The following is a 14739-nucleotide window of genomic DNA, read 5'->3' as shown; positions in this document are numbered from 1 at the left end:
AACATGAATTAGCATGAATCTAGCATGATGCTAACATGAATTAGCATGAAGCTAGCATGATGCTAACAAGAATTAGCATGAAGCTAGCATTATGCTAACATGAATTAGCATGAAGCTAGCATGATGCTAACATGAATTAGCATGAAGCTAGCATGATGCTAACATGAATTAGCATGAAGTTAGCATGAAGCTAGCATGATGCTAACATGAATTAGCATGAAGCTAGCATGATGCTAACAGGAATTAGCATGAAGCTAGCATGATGCTAACATGAATTAGCATGAAGCTAGCATGATGCTAACATGAATTAGCATGAAGTTAGCATGATGCTAACATGAATTAGCATGATGCTAACATGAATTAGCATGAAGCTAACATGATGCTAATATGAATAAGCATGAAGCTAGCATGATTCTTAAATGAATTAGCATGAAGTTAGCATAATGCTAACATGAATTAGCATGAAGCTAGCATGATGTTAACATGAATTAGCATGAAGCTAGCATGATGCTAATATGAATAAGCATGAAGCTATCATGATGCTAAAATGAATTAGCATGAAGTTAGCATAATGCTAACATGAATTAACATGAAGCTAGCATGATGTTAACATGAATTAGCATGAAGCTAGCATGATGTTAACATGATTTAGCATGAAGTTAGCAAGATATATTATGAAATTAGCATAAAGCTAGCATGAAACTAGCATGAAGCTAGTATGACTTAGCATGAAGGTAGCATAAGGCTAACATGACCAAAAGACCCAACCCCACTGTCTCTATGATGTTCGGATCCAGAGATATAAGGCTTTGTTTATAATGTTGCTAGGGTGCTCATATTTGGTTACTAGGGGCGTGGCTTAATACCTCAATAAGAATCCTTAGAGACTGATTGGATGCCTTAGTAAAATGAGCCTACCCCCATGTCTCTGTGACACTGTGCTGCAAAGATATTCATCTGGGTATTTTATAATGGCAGTCTATGGAAGATGTTGCTAGGGTGCCCAAAAATGGTTGCTATGGGCGTGGCTTAATAGCTATGGGACGATCCTGAGAGACTGATTGGATGCCTGAGTAAAATGAGCCCACCCCCATGTCTCTATGACACTGTAAAGCGAATATATTCCATCTGGAACGTTTTTATTCCCTTATATGGGCATGTTTCCTGCCCCATTATAAGTCAATGGGGAATTTTGGGGGCCTCTTACACCCCAGGGGTACAACTTACACCCCATTGTGAGGTATGTTCTTACAGTGCCTGCCAGCTTCTTCAAATTATGGTGACCCACACGTTTCTACAAATTTCTCGCTCGCAGCTATGACCCGTCAAAGTTTGTTGCGATGTTAAGTATATGGAACTTTTCGGAAGTTTTATGTCCCGTTTTAGGAATTCTGTAAGTCGGATCCCGTCAAAAAGATATAGCACACTTCTTCAGACCAGTTAGAATGTCCGTGGAAAATTTCGTGGATGTAGCTTGAAAGCTGTCGGACGAGTTAGCCGCAGAAATTTTAGTCTCAGAAGAAGAATAATAACTAGATAGGTACATTTCCTGAAGAAAATGTGAAGTGGTGCTTGCCGTGGCAAATTTCGGGGGACAGTATATGATTATACTTCCAGTCACGAGTAAAACGATCCAAACCCCGTGTCTCTACGATGTTCTGATGACCAGATATAAGGCTTTGTTTATTCGGTTGCTAGGGTGCTGTATTTGGTTGCTATGGAAAATTTGACATCCAAAAGTGATTACACTCTGGGTCACGAGTCAAACGGTCCAACCCCCATGTCTCTACGATGTTCTGATGCTGAGATATAAAGCTTTGTTTATTCAGTTGCTAGGGTAGTGTATTTGGTTGCTAGGGAGAAAATTGCCATCCACTAGTGATTACACTCCGAGTCACAAGTCTAATGGTCCAACCCCCATGTCTCTACGATGTTCTGATGGGGAGATATAAGGCTTTGTTTATTTGGTTGCTAGGGTACTGTATTTGGTTGCTAGGGAAAAATTTGACATCCAATAGTGATTACACTCTGATTCACGAGTCAAACGGTCCAACCCCCGTGTCTCTACGATGTTCTGATGCAGAGATATAAGGCTTTGTTTACTCTGTTTCTAGGGTACTGTATTTGGTTGCTAGGGAAAAAATTGGCATCCCATAATGATTACACTCTGAGTCACGAGTCAAAAGGTCCAACCCCCATGTCTCTACGATGTTCTGATGCGGAGATATAAGGGTTTGTTTACTCTGGTGCTTGGGTACTGTATTTGGTTGCTATGGTAAAAAATTGGCATCCCATAATGATTACACTCTGAGTCACGAGTCAAACGGCCCAACCCCCGTGTCTCTACGATGTTCTGATGCGGAGATATAAGGCTTTGTTTACTCTGTTGCTAGGGTACTGTATTTGGTTGCTAGGGAAAAAATTGGCATCCCATAATGATTACACGCCAAGTCACGAGTCAAACGGTCCAACCCCCGTGTCTCTACGATGTTCTGGTGCGGAGATATAAGCCTTTGTTTACTCTGTTGCTAGGGTACTGTATTTGGTTGCTAGGGAAAAAAATGGCATCCCATAATGATTACACTCCGAGTCACGAGTCAAACGGTCCAACCCCCGTGTCTCTACGATGTTCTGATGCGGAGATATAAGGCTTTGTTTACTCTGTTGCTAGGGTACTGTATTTGGTTGCTAGGGAAAAAATTTGCATCCCATAATGATTACACGCCAAGTCACGAGTCAAACGGTCCAACCCCCGTGTCTCTACGATGTTCTGGTGCGGAGATATAAGCCTTTGTTTACTCTGTTGCTAGGGTACTGTATTTGGTTGCTAGGGAAAAAAATGGCATCCCATAATGATTACACTCTGAGTCACGAGTCAAACGGTCCAACCCCCGTGTCTCTACGATGTTCTGGTGCGGAGATATAAGCCTTTGTTTACTCTGTTGCTAGGGTACTGTATTTGGTTGCTAGGGAAAAAATTGGCATCCCATAATGATTACACTCCGAGTCACGAGTCAAACGGTCCAACCCCCGTGTCTCTACGATGTTCTGATGCGGAGATATAAGGCTTTGTTTACTCTGTTGCTAGGGTACTGTATTTGGTTGCTAGGGAAAAAATTGGCATCCCATAATGATTACACTCTGAGTCACTAGTCAAATGGTCCAACCCCCGTGTCTCTACGATGTTCTGATGCGGAGATATAAGGCTTTGTTTACTCTGTTGCTAGGGTACTGTATTTGGTTGCTAGGGAAAAAAATGGCATCCCATAATGATTACACGCCGAGTCATGAGTCAAACGGTCCAACCCCCGTGTCTCTACGATCTTCTGATGCGGAGATATAACTGTTTGAATTTTATGTTGCTAGGGGGCTCATAATTGGTTGCTAGGGGCGTGGCTTAATACCTATGTAAGGATCTTGAGAGACTGATTGGATGCCTGAGTAAAATGAGCCCACCCCCATATCTCTATGACAGTGTGATGCAAAGATATCCATCTGGGCATTTTATAATGGCAGTCAATGGGAGATGTTGCTAGGGTGCCCAAAATTGTTGCTAGGGGCGTGGCTTAATAGCTCTGGGATGATCCTGAGAGACTGATTGGATGCCCGAGTGAAATGAGCCCACCCACTTATCTCTACGACACTGTAAAGCAAAGATATCCCATCTGGAACTGTTTTATTCCCTTATATGGGCATGTTTCCTGCCCCATTATAAGTCAATGGGCAATTTCGGGTGCCTCTTACACCCCAGGGGTACAACTTACACCCCATTGTGATGTATGTTCTTACAGAGTCTACCACCCTCTTCAAATGTTGTAACCCACGTGTTTCTACAAAATCCTCGAGTGGAGCTATGACTGGTCAAAGTTGGGCGCAATGTTAAGTCAATGGGATTTTTCGGGTGGTTTTTCGCCCCCCTTTCGAAAATCCTGCACCCGATCCCTTAAAAAAGATATAGCACACCATTCCTCAATAAACCGGTCAATTTGGGCCCTCTTTTATGGGTCTACGACAAACCGTGTGGGACGAGTTACGCGCCGAAATTTGTGCGACATAAGAATAAAGATATAAAAATAATAACTAGATATTAAAGTTTGAAGACAAACTTTATGTTGGCTTGAAAAAGCGTAGCCTGAACGTTTAAAACAGTTTGACAGAAGTTTAGTTTAGTAGGCTGGCTGTTAGTATGTTTAAGTATGAAGGTAGCATGATTTAGCATGATGTTAACATGATAAGCATGGAGCTATCATGATGCTAGCATGATTAGCGTGAAGCTAGCATGATGTAAGCATGATTAGCATGATCTTAGCATGATTAGCATGAAGCTAGCATGATGTTAGCATGATTAGCATGAAGCTAGCATGATGCTAGCATGATTAGCATGAAACTAGCATGATGCTAGCATGATTAGCATGAAGCTAGCATGATGCTAGCATGATTAGCATGAAGCTAGCATGATGCTAGCATGATTAGCATGAAGCTAGCATGATGCTAGCATGATTAGCATGAAGATAGCATGATGCTAGCATGATTAGCATGAAGCTAGCATGATATTAGCATGAAGCTAGCACGAAGCTAACATGATTAGCATGAAGCTAGCACGATGCTAGCATGATTAGCATGAAGCTAGCACAATACTAGCATGATTAACATGAAGCTAGCACGATGTTAGCATGATTAGCATGAAGCTAGCACGATGCTAGCATGATTAGCATGAAGCTAGCACGATGCTAGCATGATTAGCATGAAGCTAGCATGAAGCTAGCATGATTAGCATGAAGCTAGCATGATGCTAACATGATTAGCATGAAGCTAGCATGATGCTAACATGATTAGCATGAGGCTAGCATGAAGCTAGCATGATTAGCATGAAGTTAGCATGATTCTAGCATGATTAGCATGAAGTTAGCATGATGCTAACATGATGCTAGCATGATTAGCATGAAGCTAGCATGATGTTAGCATGATTAGCATGAAGCTAACATGATGCTAGCATGATTAGCATGAAGCTAGCATGATGCTAACATGATTAGCATGAAGTTAGCATGATTCTAGCATGATTAGCATGAAGCTAGCATGATTCTAGCATGATTAGCATGAAGTTAGCATGATTCTAGCATGATTAGCATGAAGCTACCATGATGTTAGCATGATTAGCATGAAGCTAGCATGAGGCTAGCATGATTATCATGAAGTAAACATGAGGTTAGCATGATTAGCGTGAAGCTACCATGATTTAACATGAAGCTAGCATGATTAGCATGATGCTAGCATGATTAGCATGAAGCTACCATGAGGCTAGCATGATTAGTATGAAGTAAACATGAGGTTAGCATGAAGCTAACAAGATTTAACATGAAGTTAGCATGATTTATTATGAAATTAGCATAAAGCTAGCATGAAACTAGCATGAGGCTAGTATGACTTAGCATGACGCTAGCATGAAGCTAACATGACCCAAAGACCCAACCCCCATGTCTCTATGATGTTCAGACCCAGAGATATAAGGCTTTGTTTATTATGTTGCTAGGGTGCTCATATTTGGTTGCTAGGGGCGTGGCCTAATGCCTTAATAAGAATCCTATTAAGACTGATTGGATGCCTGAGTAAAATGAGCCCACCCTTATGTCTCTATGACACTCTGGTGTAAAGATATCCATCTGGGCTTTTTATAATGGTAGTCTATGGGAGATGTTGCTAGGGTACCCAAAATTGTTGCTAGGGGCGTGGCTTAATAGCTCTGGGGTGATCCTAAGAGACTGATTGGATGACTGAGTAAGATGAGCCCACCCCCATGTCTCTACGACACTCTAAAGTGAAGATATTGCATCTGGGACGCTTTTATTCCCTTATATGGGCATGTTTCCTGCCCCATTATAAGTCAATGGGAAATTTTGGGGGCCTCTTACACCCCAGGGGTACAGCTTACACCCCATTTTAATGTATGTTCTTATACAGCCTGTCAGCCTCCTTAAATGTGGTAAGCCACAAGTTTCTACAAGTTTCTCACTCGCAGCTAGGACCCGTCAAAGTTTGTCTCCATGTTAAGTAAATGGGAGTTTTGGGGTGTTTGAGCCCCCCGTTTAGGAATTCGGAAGGTCCCATCAGTTAGAAAAGATATAGCACACTAAGTCAGACCAGTCTTAAGGTCCGTGGAAAATTTGGTGCATGTAGCTTGAAAGCTCTAGGACGAGTTAGTGTCAGAAATTTTGGGGTGCTAAGAAGAATAATAATAATAATAAGTTTAAATACAATATCAGTATGTTGGCTTTTTCAAAGCCAACATAATAATATCCCTGAGGAATAGTAATAGTGATGCCTTGCATAAATGCAAGCACCACTAATAATAAGTTTAAATACAATATCAGTATGTTGGCTTTGTCAAAGCCAACATAATAATATCCCTGAGCAATAGTAATAGTGATGCCTTGCATAAATGCAAGCACCACTAATACTATCCCTGAGCAATAGTAATAGTGATGCTTTGCATAAATGCAAGCACCACTAATAATAAGCTTAGATCGAAGAACAGTATGTTGGCTTTGTCAAGCCAACATAATAATGTGGATAAATGCCATTCTGGATTGTTAGTGGATAGCCACTATATTCAAACAAGACTGTAACATTAGGGCAGTGCTTCTCAAATAGTGGGGCGGGACCCCCAGGGGGGGCTAGAAGCGACACCAGGGGGGGCGCGCGAGAGACCCCGGGGAAAATACTTTTTCAGAAAGTGTTTTTTTTCACTGTCACTTAAAGACATTACACCCCAATCACGCTGATAAGCCGCTTGAGTTTTTATTATTATTTATTGATTATATTTAATTAAATTTTTCAGTATCAAATGGTCAAAAAATATTATACTTTAAATAAGGATAGATTTTTTTTCAGGCAAATTTATGCATTTGAAGTCTTTTCCGTTACAGACTAAAAAACAATGTTCGTTACAGACTAAAAAACAATGTTAATAAAGTTATTCTTTGTTGTTAGTTGATCGATATTTCTTTTTTTGTGTTTTCTTTAATGTTAATAAGGATACAATGTTTTGCAGATGTGTAATTTTACAGACAAATTATACTATTTACCGTCACGGCGGAGAGTTGGGGGGGCGAAATGTTTACTTCTTCCTAGGGGGGGGGGGGGGGGCGTGACAGAAAATAATTGAGAAGCACTGCATTAGGGAGAGGTGGCAGAGTAATGATTTTGACTGGAATATTGGGAAGTGAGATGGTAGGTCCCTTTAGGGTCCCTGAGGGGGTTAAAAGGGCATCTAGAAGGTATGTAGACTTCATAAAAATATGTTTTTTACAATGGGATATAAAAGGAATCATGTCTTCTGAAATAAATTTACTTTTTAATTTTTTTTTTTAATTTACACCATCCCATGCTGCAAAAAGCAACACCAGTGGTGTAGTGGTGTCTGGAGAAGTGGGTATACTCTTAAAGGGAAATTCCGCCTTGAAATGATCCTAGGGTTAATAACAAACGTGTACCGAGTTCGACCGTTCACTGGAGTTTGTTTTCATGCTAGTCTAACGTGACCAGTGTTATTGCTAAACGCAAATTAGCATGTTATGGTAGCCTTCGGGGCATCAGTGCATTAAAAACGAAATCGCTATGTCTATACTACTAATAATGCTCAAAATAACCCCACACTTACACTGTAGCACAATGAGGGTCTCTATATGTAAACCGAAGCATTGAGAACTTTGCAAGTGTACAGGCAGTTTATTAAAAAGAAACATTTACCGTTCACGTCTGGATCACATATCCATGCGGGCGCCATCTTGGGAAAACTAAACTCTCGCGTGAAACGTTGTTGCCCTGAACAGGTGTTGTGCTTTCACGCGAGAGTTCAGTTTTCCCAAGATGGCGCCCGCATGGATATGTGATCCAGACGTGAACGGTAAATGTTTCTTTTTAATAAACTGCCTGTACACTTGCAAAGTTCTCAATGCTTCGGTTTACATATAGAGACCCTCATTGTGCTACAGTGTAAGTGTGGGGTTATTTTGAGCATTATTAGTAGTATAGACATAGCGATTTCGTTTTTAATGCACTGATGCCCCGAAGGCTACCATAACATGCTAATTTGCGTTTAGCAATAACACTGGTCACGTTAGACTAGCATGAAAACAAACTCCAGTGAACGGTCGAACTCGGTACACGTTTGTTATTAACCCTAGGATCATTTCAAGGCGGAATTTCCCTTTAAGCCCCCAGTAGAAGTGGGTATACCCCCTGCTATCAAATAAAGAGGTGGGTATACTCCGTATACCTGCGTATACCCTGCACTACACCACTGAGCAACACTGACTATCTTAATTAATATGGGCATAAAATAAGAAAGAAATCAAGGTGTGACCACCATCTCTGACCTTATTCCTATTTGAGAGCCTGTGGTGCATCATTATAGGAAAGATCTGTGAGGTGAAGGGCACTATTCAAAACATCAACTTAGGGATGCAATAGCGTCTTCAAGTGAAATAAAGATAAAACCTATACTTGTATAAGTTTAATGAGAGTTAAAGTCATGTCAAAGATATGCTCATTATTATGTAACTTGTGTAAATACATTATTTATTTTACATTGTGTTTGTTTTTTGGACAATATTTGTTTTGTGGCCATGCAGCATTTGACAGAGATCTGTTTTTGGATCATTATATCAATATAAATTTGGTGAAGTGCATTCTACATAATAATTTGGAACAGCGTATTTTGCATATTCTTCAAAGTATTAAAGTATTTTTTGACATATTTATTTCATTTAAATAGAATAACATCCACACTGTCATATAAGTGTTGAGGGTAAAATAAAATGTGTAAACTTACTTGCTGTATTGGAAAAATAAACAAAAATGGCATGTGCATAATAATTTGGAACGCGGTGTAATGTGTTATCGGTTCGGATCCAGACGTGTGTCACGTGCGTCCGATGAAACCGTCTATAGTGACTTTAAGCCAAGACAAAAAGACAAACATGCAGTTTGTTTTAATTATTTGTAAATAAAATCAAATTCTATTAAAAAGGCATTTATATTGAATTTATTTGTATAAAATGGCAACTGTTAAGATGACTCAGATAAAAGTACTCGGAAAAATGACGTGTTAACATTCTGAGGCAGCTCTGACTGGGGTTAAACGAATCAAGTGGTAAATTGACTGTTTCACCTTTATTTAGTTTGCTAATCATCTGGTTTTCCAAACAACAATTAAGTTAAAGTTCACAAGGTTTTGTGTGTGGCTTCTGTATTTAGGGTCGCGATACATCCGATCACACACCCGACAGACTGCTCTCGATTTCTGCCTACCGTCTCCATTAGTTATGCTGCTTTTTATATTTTTTTAACTCGTCTTTGTGCTTGTCTTCATAAATCGAGTGTTTTTTATCAAGTGACATTGTATTTTCCCCCCTGAAAATGTTACTCCAACTCGCATCCGACTCGACACGCAAATGTTCACAACTTGCAATTTACTAAGCAAAAAAAAACAACACTAACGTCCTGTTAGAAAACCGCTGACTTGATATTATTTTGTTAAACCGTGCATGCACGATTTTGTTGTTATTTACGAATAAATATCAACTCTACAGTTAAAAGTTTGTTAACTTTTTGTTCATGCTATTTGAGAATGTGCCTCACCGACCAATCAAAATACGCGTACACGTTTGGGGGCGTGGTTTGAAATCTGACCTACTCGAGTAGTTTAAAGATGAACCCACGCCTTGACAGCATTGAAAAACACGAGTGTCGCCATCTGCTGTCTCGACAGATTAAGACCATAGACTGTAAAAATAGATTAAGACACGAGCTCAAACAATAATATTATAGAAATAGCTTTCCGAAAAATGAAAATTACACCATAATTTACTCACTCTAATATAATGGTGCATATGACTTACATTCGTCAGCCAAACACATTTAGAGTTATATTAATTTTCGTACTTAAAATGAATATATATTTTTGTATATTTTCAACGATTGATTTATTTAGCTACTAATAGAAACATTTATTTCATTTTTGCTTTACCTTCATTTATGTAATTTTTTTCCTCAGTTGCCAAGACATTTCTTTTAACCTACTGTCAGTGCTTTAAGTGGGCCGGAACGCCCCGGTACTCAGTACCGCCACTTCTAAAAATAGCTCTTGAGCGTACCACCACCTCTCCGTGCGCCCAGAACGTGCTTTTAGCGTACCGGAACGCTCATTTGCACATCTGTTTAAAAATCAGAGGTTTAATTGAATCCTTTGCTGCGCTGCGGCTTTTCAGGGCGCCCTTAATGTACGCTTCCTAATTCGTCCCACCGAGAGCAGAGACTACATTACCCATACACCCTTGCGTTTACAAGTTAAAAGCGCATGCGTCGGACGGTCAGCAGTGTCAACGTGCTCTGGAGAGGTGTGTGAAGCGCGCAACCATAGCTGCTCGGTTAAAATGAAAATACAATGAACACTTAATATGCCCTCCTTGTTTTAGACTCTGAGTAGTAAAAGAACACGGTCAGAATCAGGGGACTCGCTGGCTGACATCCCACCAAGCCAGAATGATAGCTGCAGGTCAGACGCAAGCCTTGTAACGTTAGGTACGTGATAATCTCCGCTGTCGCGGCTGTCAGTTTGGTTCCCCTCGACGCAACTTCGGATTTCCTCAGGCGATGTGCAGAAAACATTCTTGAAATTGTAATAGACATTTAGTTTAATTGCTAAACTACAAGTGAGCGAAATTTAAATGAATTTGAACCACCTACACAGTAGTTTTACCACCCGCAAAATGGAAAACAATGGGACAAAATAAATGACTTTCGAGTTTAAAATGGCCAGTATTTTGTTATTCTTGAACCCATAGACATGGTCTTGGTGTCATTTAAAAAAAAAATGTTAAGCTCTTTCTATCTGAACAACTAGTTTTAGCATTTAACCATGCTGAAAATGTTACTCACATATCTACCTTTTGCACATTTTATTTATGTTCAAAAGCTCTACAGTAGCTCTTTCTAATGGTATATTTTTTCAAAATCCTTTTGCACATTTTATTTATGTTCAAAAGCTCTACAGTAGCTCTTTCCTTTCCAATGGTATTTTTTCAAAATCCTTTTGCACATTTTATTTATGTTCAGTGGCTATTTCTAGCTCAAGCAAATCCAGAAACTTATAAAAGGATTTATTATTTTTTACAAGGTCGTCTGTTGACTGCTGAATATAAAACCCCTTCAATATAGGAGTCGAGTCAGCAAAAAAAAAAAAAGATTATATATATATATATATATATATATATATATATATAGTACCGGCACCTCTTTTGGGCCACTTAAAGCACTGCCTACTGTATATAGCATAACACAACAAATTGTACAAACTGCGGGCCTACAAATAATTAAATTCAACCTTTGACCTTAAATGACTCACAACTCACCATTAAATGCATACATACAATAAATACTTATAGTAAAATATTTAATTTAAACAGTAATTGGAAAAATAGAGAATAATTTAAAGAAACGCATCTTGTGAATTAATAAAACTATATTTGCATTGTTAAATGAACACAACATTAAAAGTCAAATATCCTCTGAAGTAGTGTACAGTGATAAAGTCAAAGATATTTTTATTATTGTACTGTATCACATAGTGATGGTTTATGCTTGTGCATCTTTATGATCACATAATGTAAAAAGCTACATTTGTGTTAAATATATTAACAAAAAGTTTTTCAACTTGTATGAAGTATTTACAGTTTTGAATAAATAATAGCACTTCTATTAATTATAATATTACAATAAATAGATGACATTTGGATAACAGAATAGATGAATGTGTACACAACAGAGAAATAATTTGTTGACCTTACTAACAACCAGACACCGGAGTCTACTTGAGAAAGAAATGAAGTATAACTATAAACAAGGGTTGTGAGGATAATATTGTTGATGCAGCATTAAAAATGAAGTATGTCTTTCCCGTCACTTCATTGCCTAAAAAGTGAACACAAAAACATAAATTAAAATGACACATACTGCTTTAGACTATACTTCAGATAGATACGTATTTATTAAAATGAATAGATATAAGTATATAAACAAAAACAGAGCAACAACAATAACAAGTATTTGATCCTAATGCATTAATGTTTGTTTTTAATTGTGTCCTTGTTGTGAAGGAATGTTGTTTTTTTGACATGCAATGCTTAGCTCTGAGTAAATGTTATGACTGTGGGTGAGTCCTTCCACACCATAAAAATTAGTATCAACAATTCTCAGTCAATAATAAAGATTTACCTGTTACAGTTGCCTCTGAGACAGCTTTCACAAGGCTGTTTTGTATAAGGCAGGTGTAAGTTTCATCGACTTTTACCGGGAACTCCAGGACACTGACAACTTGTGTGATTCCAGCCGAATTGTTGCTGAATTGGCTGCTGCTGTTTAAAAGTTCTCCACTCTGACTTAACCAGGTAACCTCCGGTTGGGGAAACCATCTCTGGGCCTCCGCAGTTAGCAAAGTATTTGTCTGTTGGATAAAGGTGGGGGCTGTAAAAGCTAAAAAAAAAATGCACACAGAAGTGTCTGTGGCTGTCAACTAGTTATGTTTCATTTATGTGTATTTTATTTTAAAATAAATAAATAAGATTGTCTCCTTACCAGCCACTCTAAGATTAATGCTTGTAGTCCCTGAGAGTTTTCCCGCACTGACACTACAGCGATACACACCATCATCTTCCAATTTCACACTTCTCAGGAGTAGAGAAGCATTGCCTGTAGAAATAACATCTGGGAACAGTTGTGCTCTTTCTTTAAACTGTGTATTCTGCATTTGAAGTTGGGCTGCTTTATTCTTATATTCATATACCACCCCACTAAGACCATCTTTTAACCAAGAGATTGATACATCTTCAGTCAACCCACTGTTGCTCTTGGTATTAAACGTACAATCAATGACCTCGTCCTGTCCAAGATTTCCCACAATAGAGGGGCTGCCGGTCTCAACTGTACCTTGTGGGACTATAAAAAAACACATACATTTAGTATATCACACAACAGGAATTTTGTAATCGCAAATACTGTAATCACTTTTATTAGAATATTTTACTAACCTGAAAATCCAAGAGTCAAAATTAAAATGATGAGACCAGCGAATACAATGATGAGAACAACCATTCTGCAAAATAAGGATAAAGCAAATACACAATATTTGAGGAGCAACACATGTTATAATACTGTAATAATTTATCAACCAAACTGTGTTATGTGTAGAATTATCATTAAAAAGCTCCATGTTGCCTTACGTCCCAAAAATTATTTGTCCAAATGAAGCCATTCCAGTCTGTTTCTGTTTTAACAACCAGCCACTGTGTTCTGCATCTCTGTAGACAGCGATAAATCAATAAGTTTGGCTAGAAGCACATATTTAAATCCCCTGAGACTTTAAACTTTACACTACTAAATGCAGCATCTCCTCCCTCGGTCAATATTGCCCCTGAGAGGTGTGTCCTGATAACATACATTTACACAACATTTTAAGTCTTTTAGGGCCTGGTGTTTTCTTTAACATGATGCTGGACTGTTAACTAAGACAGTTTGAGTCATTAATAGGAGTGACAATAAGGTTTTGTCAATGCAATTTAAAATTTTTTACAAAAAAGTCGTAACCCGATCTTTGTTCTGCTTCATTGATAGAGACATTACTCAAACACAAGTTTGCACGTGTCTAAACCCATAAAAAGCTGTGATGAGAATTTAAGATGTCGGGGGCATCTTTTTTAAATTATACACTGCGTTCCAAATTATTATGCACATGCCATTTTTTTCATAAAGTTTAGTAATTAGATTTTACCCTCAACAGTTATATGACAATGTGGATGTTATTATATTTAAATGAAATTAAAATGTTAAAAGATACCTTAATACTTTGAAAAATATGAAAAATATGCTGTTCCAAATTATTAAGCAAGTTGTAGTTCTCCTACAATATGGGTATGAAAAAAAGATCTTTCTAAAGACAAAAAGTGTGCTTTTATCTTAAAAAAGCAAATTACTTCTTATAACAATTTATATTTGGCTGGATCTAAAGAGAAATTATTGAACTATTTTAAGTAGTGATGCACCGATGTATTTATCGGCCGATTTTAGATGAATTTGAAACCATCGGCATATCGGCAATAGCACGAAAGGCCGATACCGATTGTTTATTAATTAACTGCATAAAGAAATCCATTATATGTAAAAAATGAGTTGATGTTGTTAATAAAATAAATGCTGAATAGCAAAAACCACCTTTGAAGGTTGTCATGCTGTCTTATTATATTTGTTTTAGCTTAATTTGTGCCTCTCTTATTATGTTGGTCAGTTGAATGTTAATTAGATCCAATCCATGTTCAGTAAAAATAATTTGATGCAGAAATAAACTAGCTAATAGACCAACTGTATAGTATTGTATACAAGTGTTTAATATCAGTATCGGCATCGGTATCGGCCAGAAGTTGTCTGTTTAAATCGAAATCGGTATCGGCACAAAAAATCCTATCGGTGCATCCCTAATTTTAAGATTTATGAGTTAACAGTACAGAAAGATTTGACTATATAAAGGCTTTTTAATTTTTTAAGGAAAATATTAGGAAAAGGCATCAATAAAAAGCCACAGTTAAGAAGCAAACATGTATTTAAACCTGCTGGTGTCTCTGGAATCCCAAGAACCCCTTTAATACCGGATACTTTAGTGCATACATGTCTACCCCTCTCCAAACCAAA

General features: G+C 38.1%; 1 protein-coding gene across 2 annotated transcripts in view; it reads right to left on the bottom strand.

The window, feature by feature from the left end:
* vtcn1 (V-set domain containing T cell activation inhibitor 1) overlaps positions 1–13532 on the bottom strand; it is a 37141-nt gene extending 23609 nt beyond the window's left edge. The window contains exons 1-5 of one of the 2 annotated variants that reach the window (XM_055215746.2): positions 13278–13532; positions 13086–13150; positions 12634–12993; positions 12274–12531; positions 11515–11970 (exon numbers count right to left, since the gene is read on the bottom strand). In XM_055215746.2, the coding sequence (XP_055071721.2) occupies positions 11867–11970; positions 12274–12531; positions 12634–12993; positions 13086–13150; positions 13278–13309 (819 nt within the window). In that variant the 5' untranslated portion in view covers positions 13310–13532 and the 3' untranslated portion in view covers positions 11515–11866. Of the gene's footprint in view, positions 1–11514; positions 11971–12273; positions 12532–12633; positions 12994–13085; positions 13151–13277 lie in introns of those variants that run through there. The other variant, XM_073855081.1, reaches the window with a different exon arrangement.
* Positions 13533–14739: the final 1207 nt, after the last annotated feature.

Source organism: Misgurnus anguillicaudatus, chromosome 17 (genome assembly GCF_027580225.2).
Source record: "Misgurnus anguillicaudatus chromosome 17, ASM2758022v2, whole genome shotgun sequence".
Classification (NCBI taxonomy): domain Eukaryota; kingdom Metazoa; phylum Chordata; class Actinopteri; order Cypriniformes; family Cobitidae; genus Misgurnus; species Misgurnus anguillicaudatus.
Note: the sequence above shows the minus strand (reverse complement) of the source record. Positions and strands in the feature narration are given on the sequence as shown.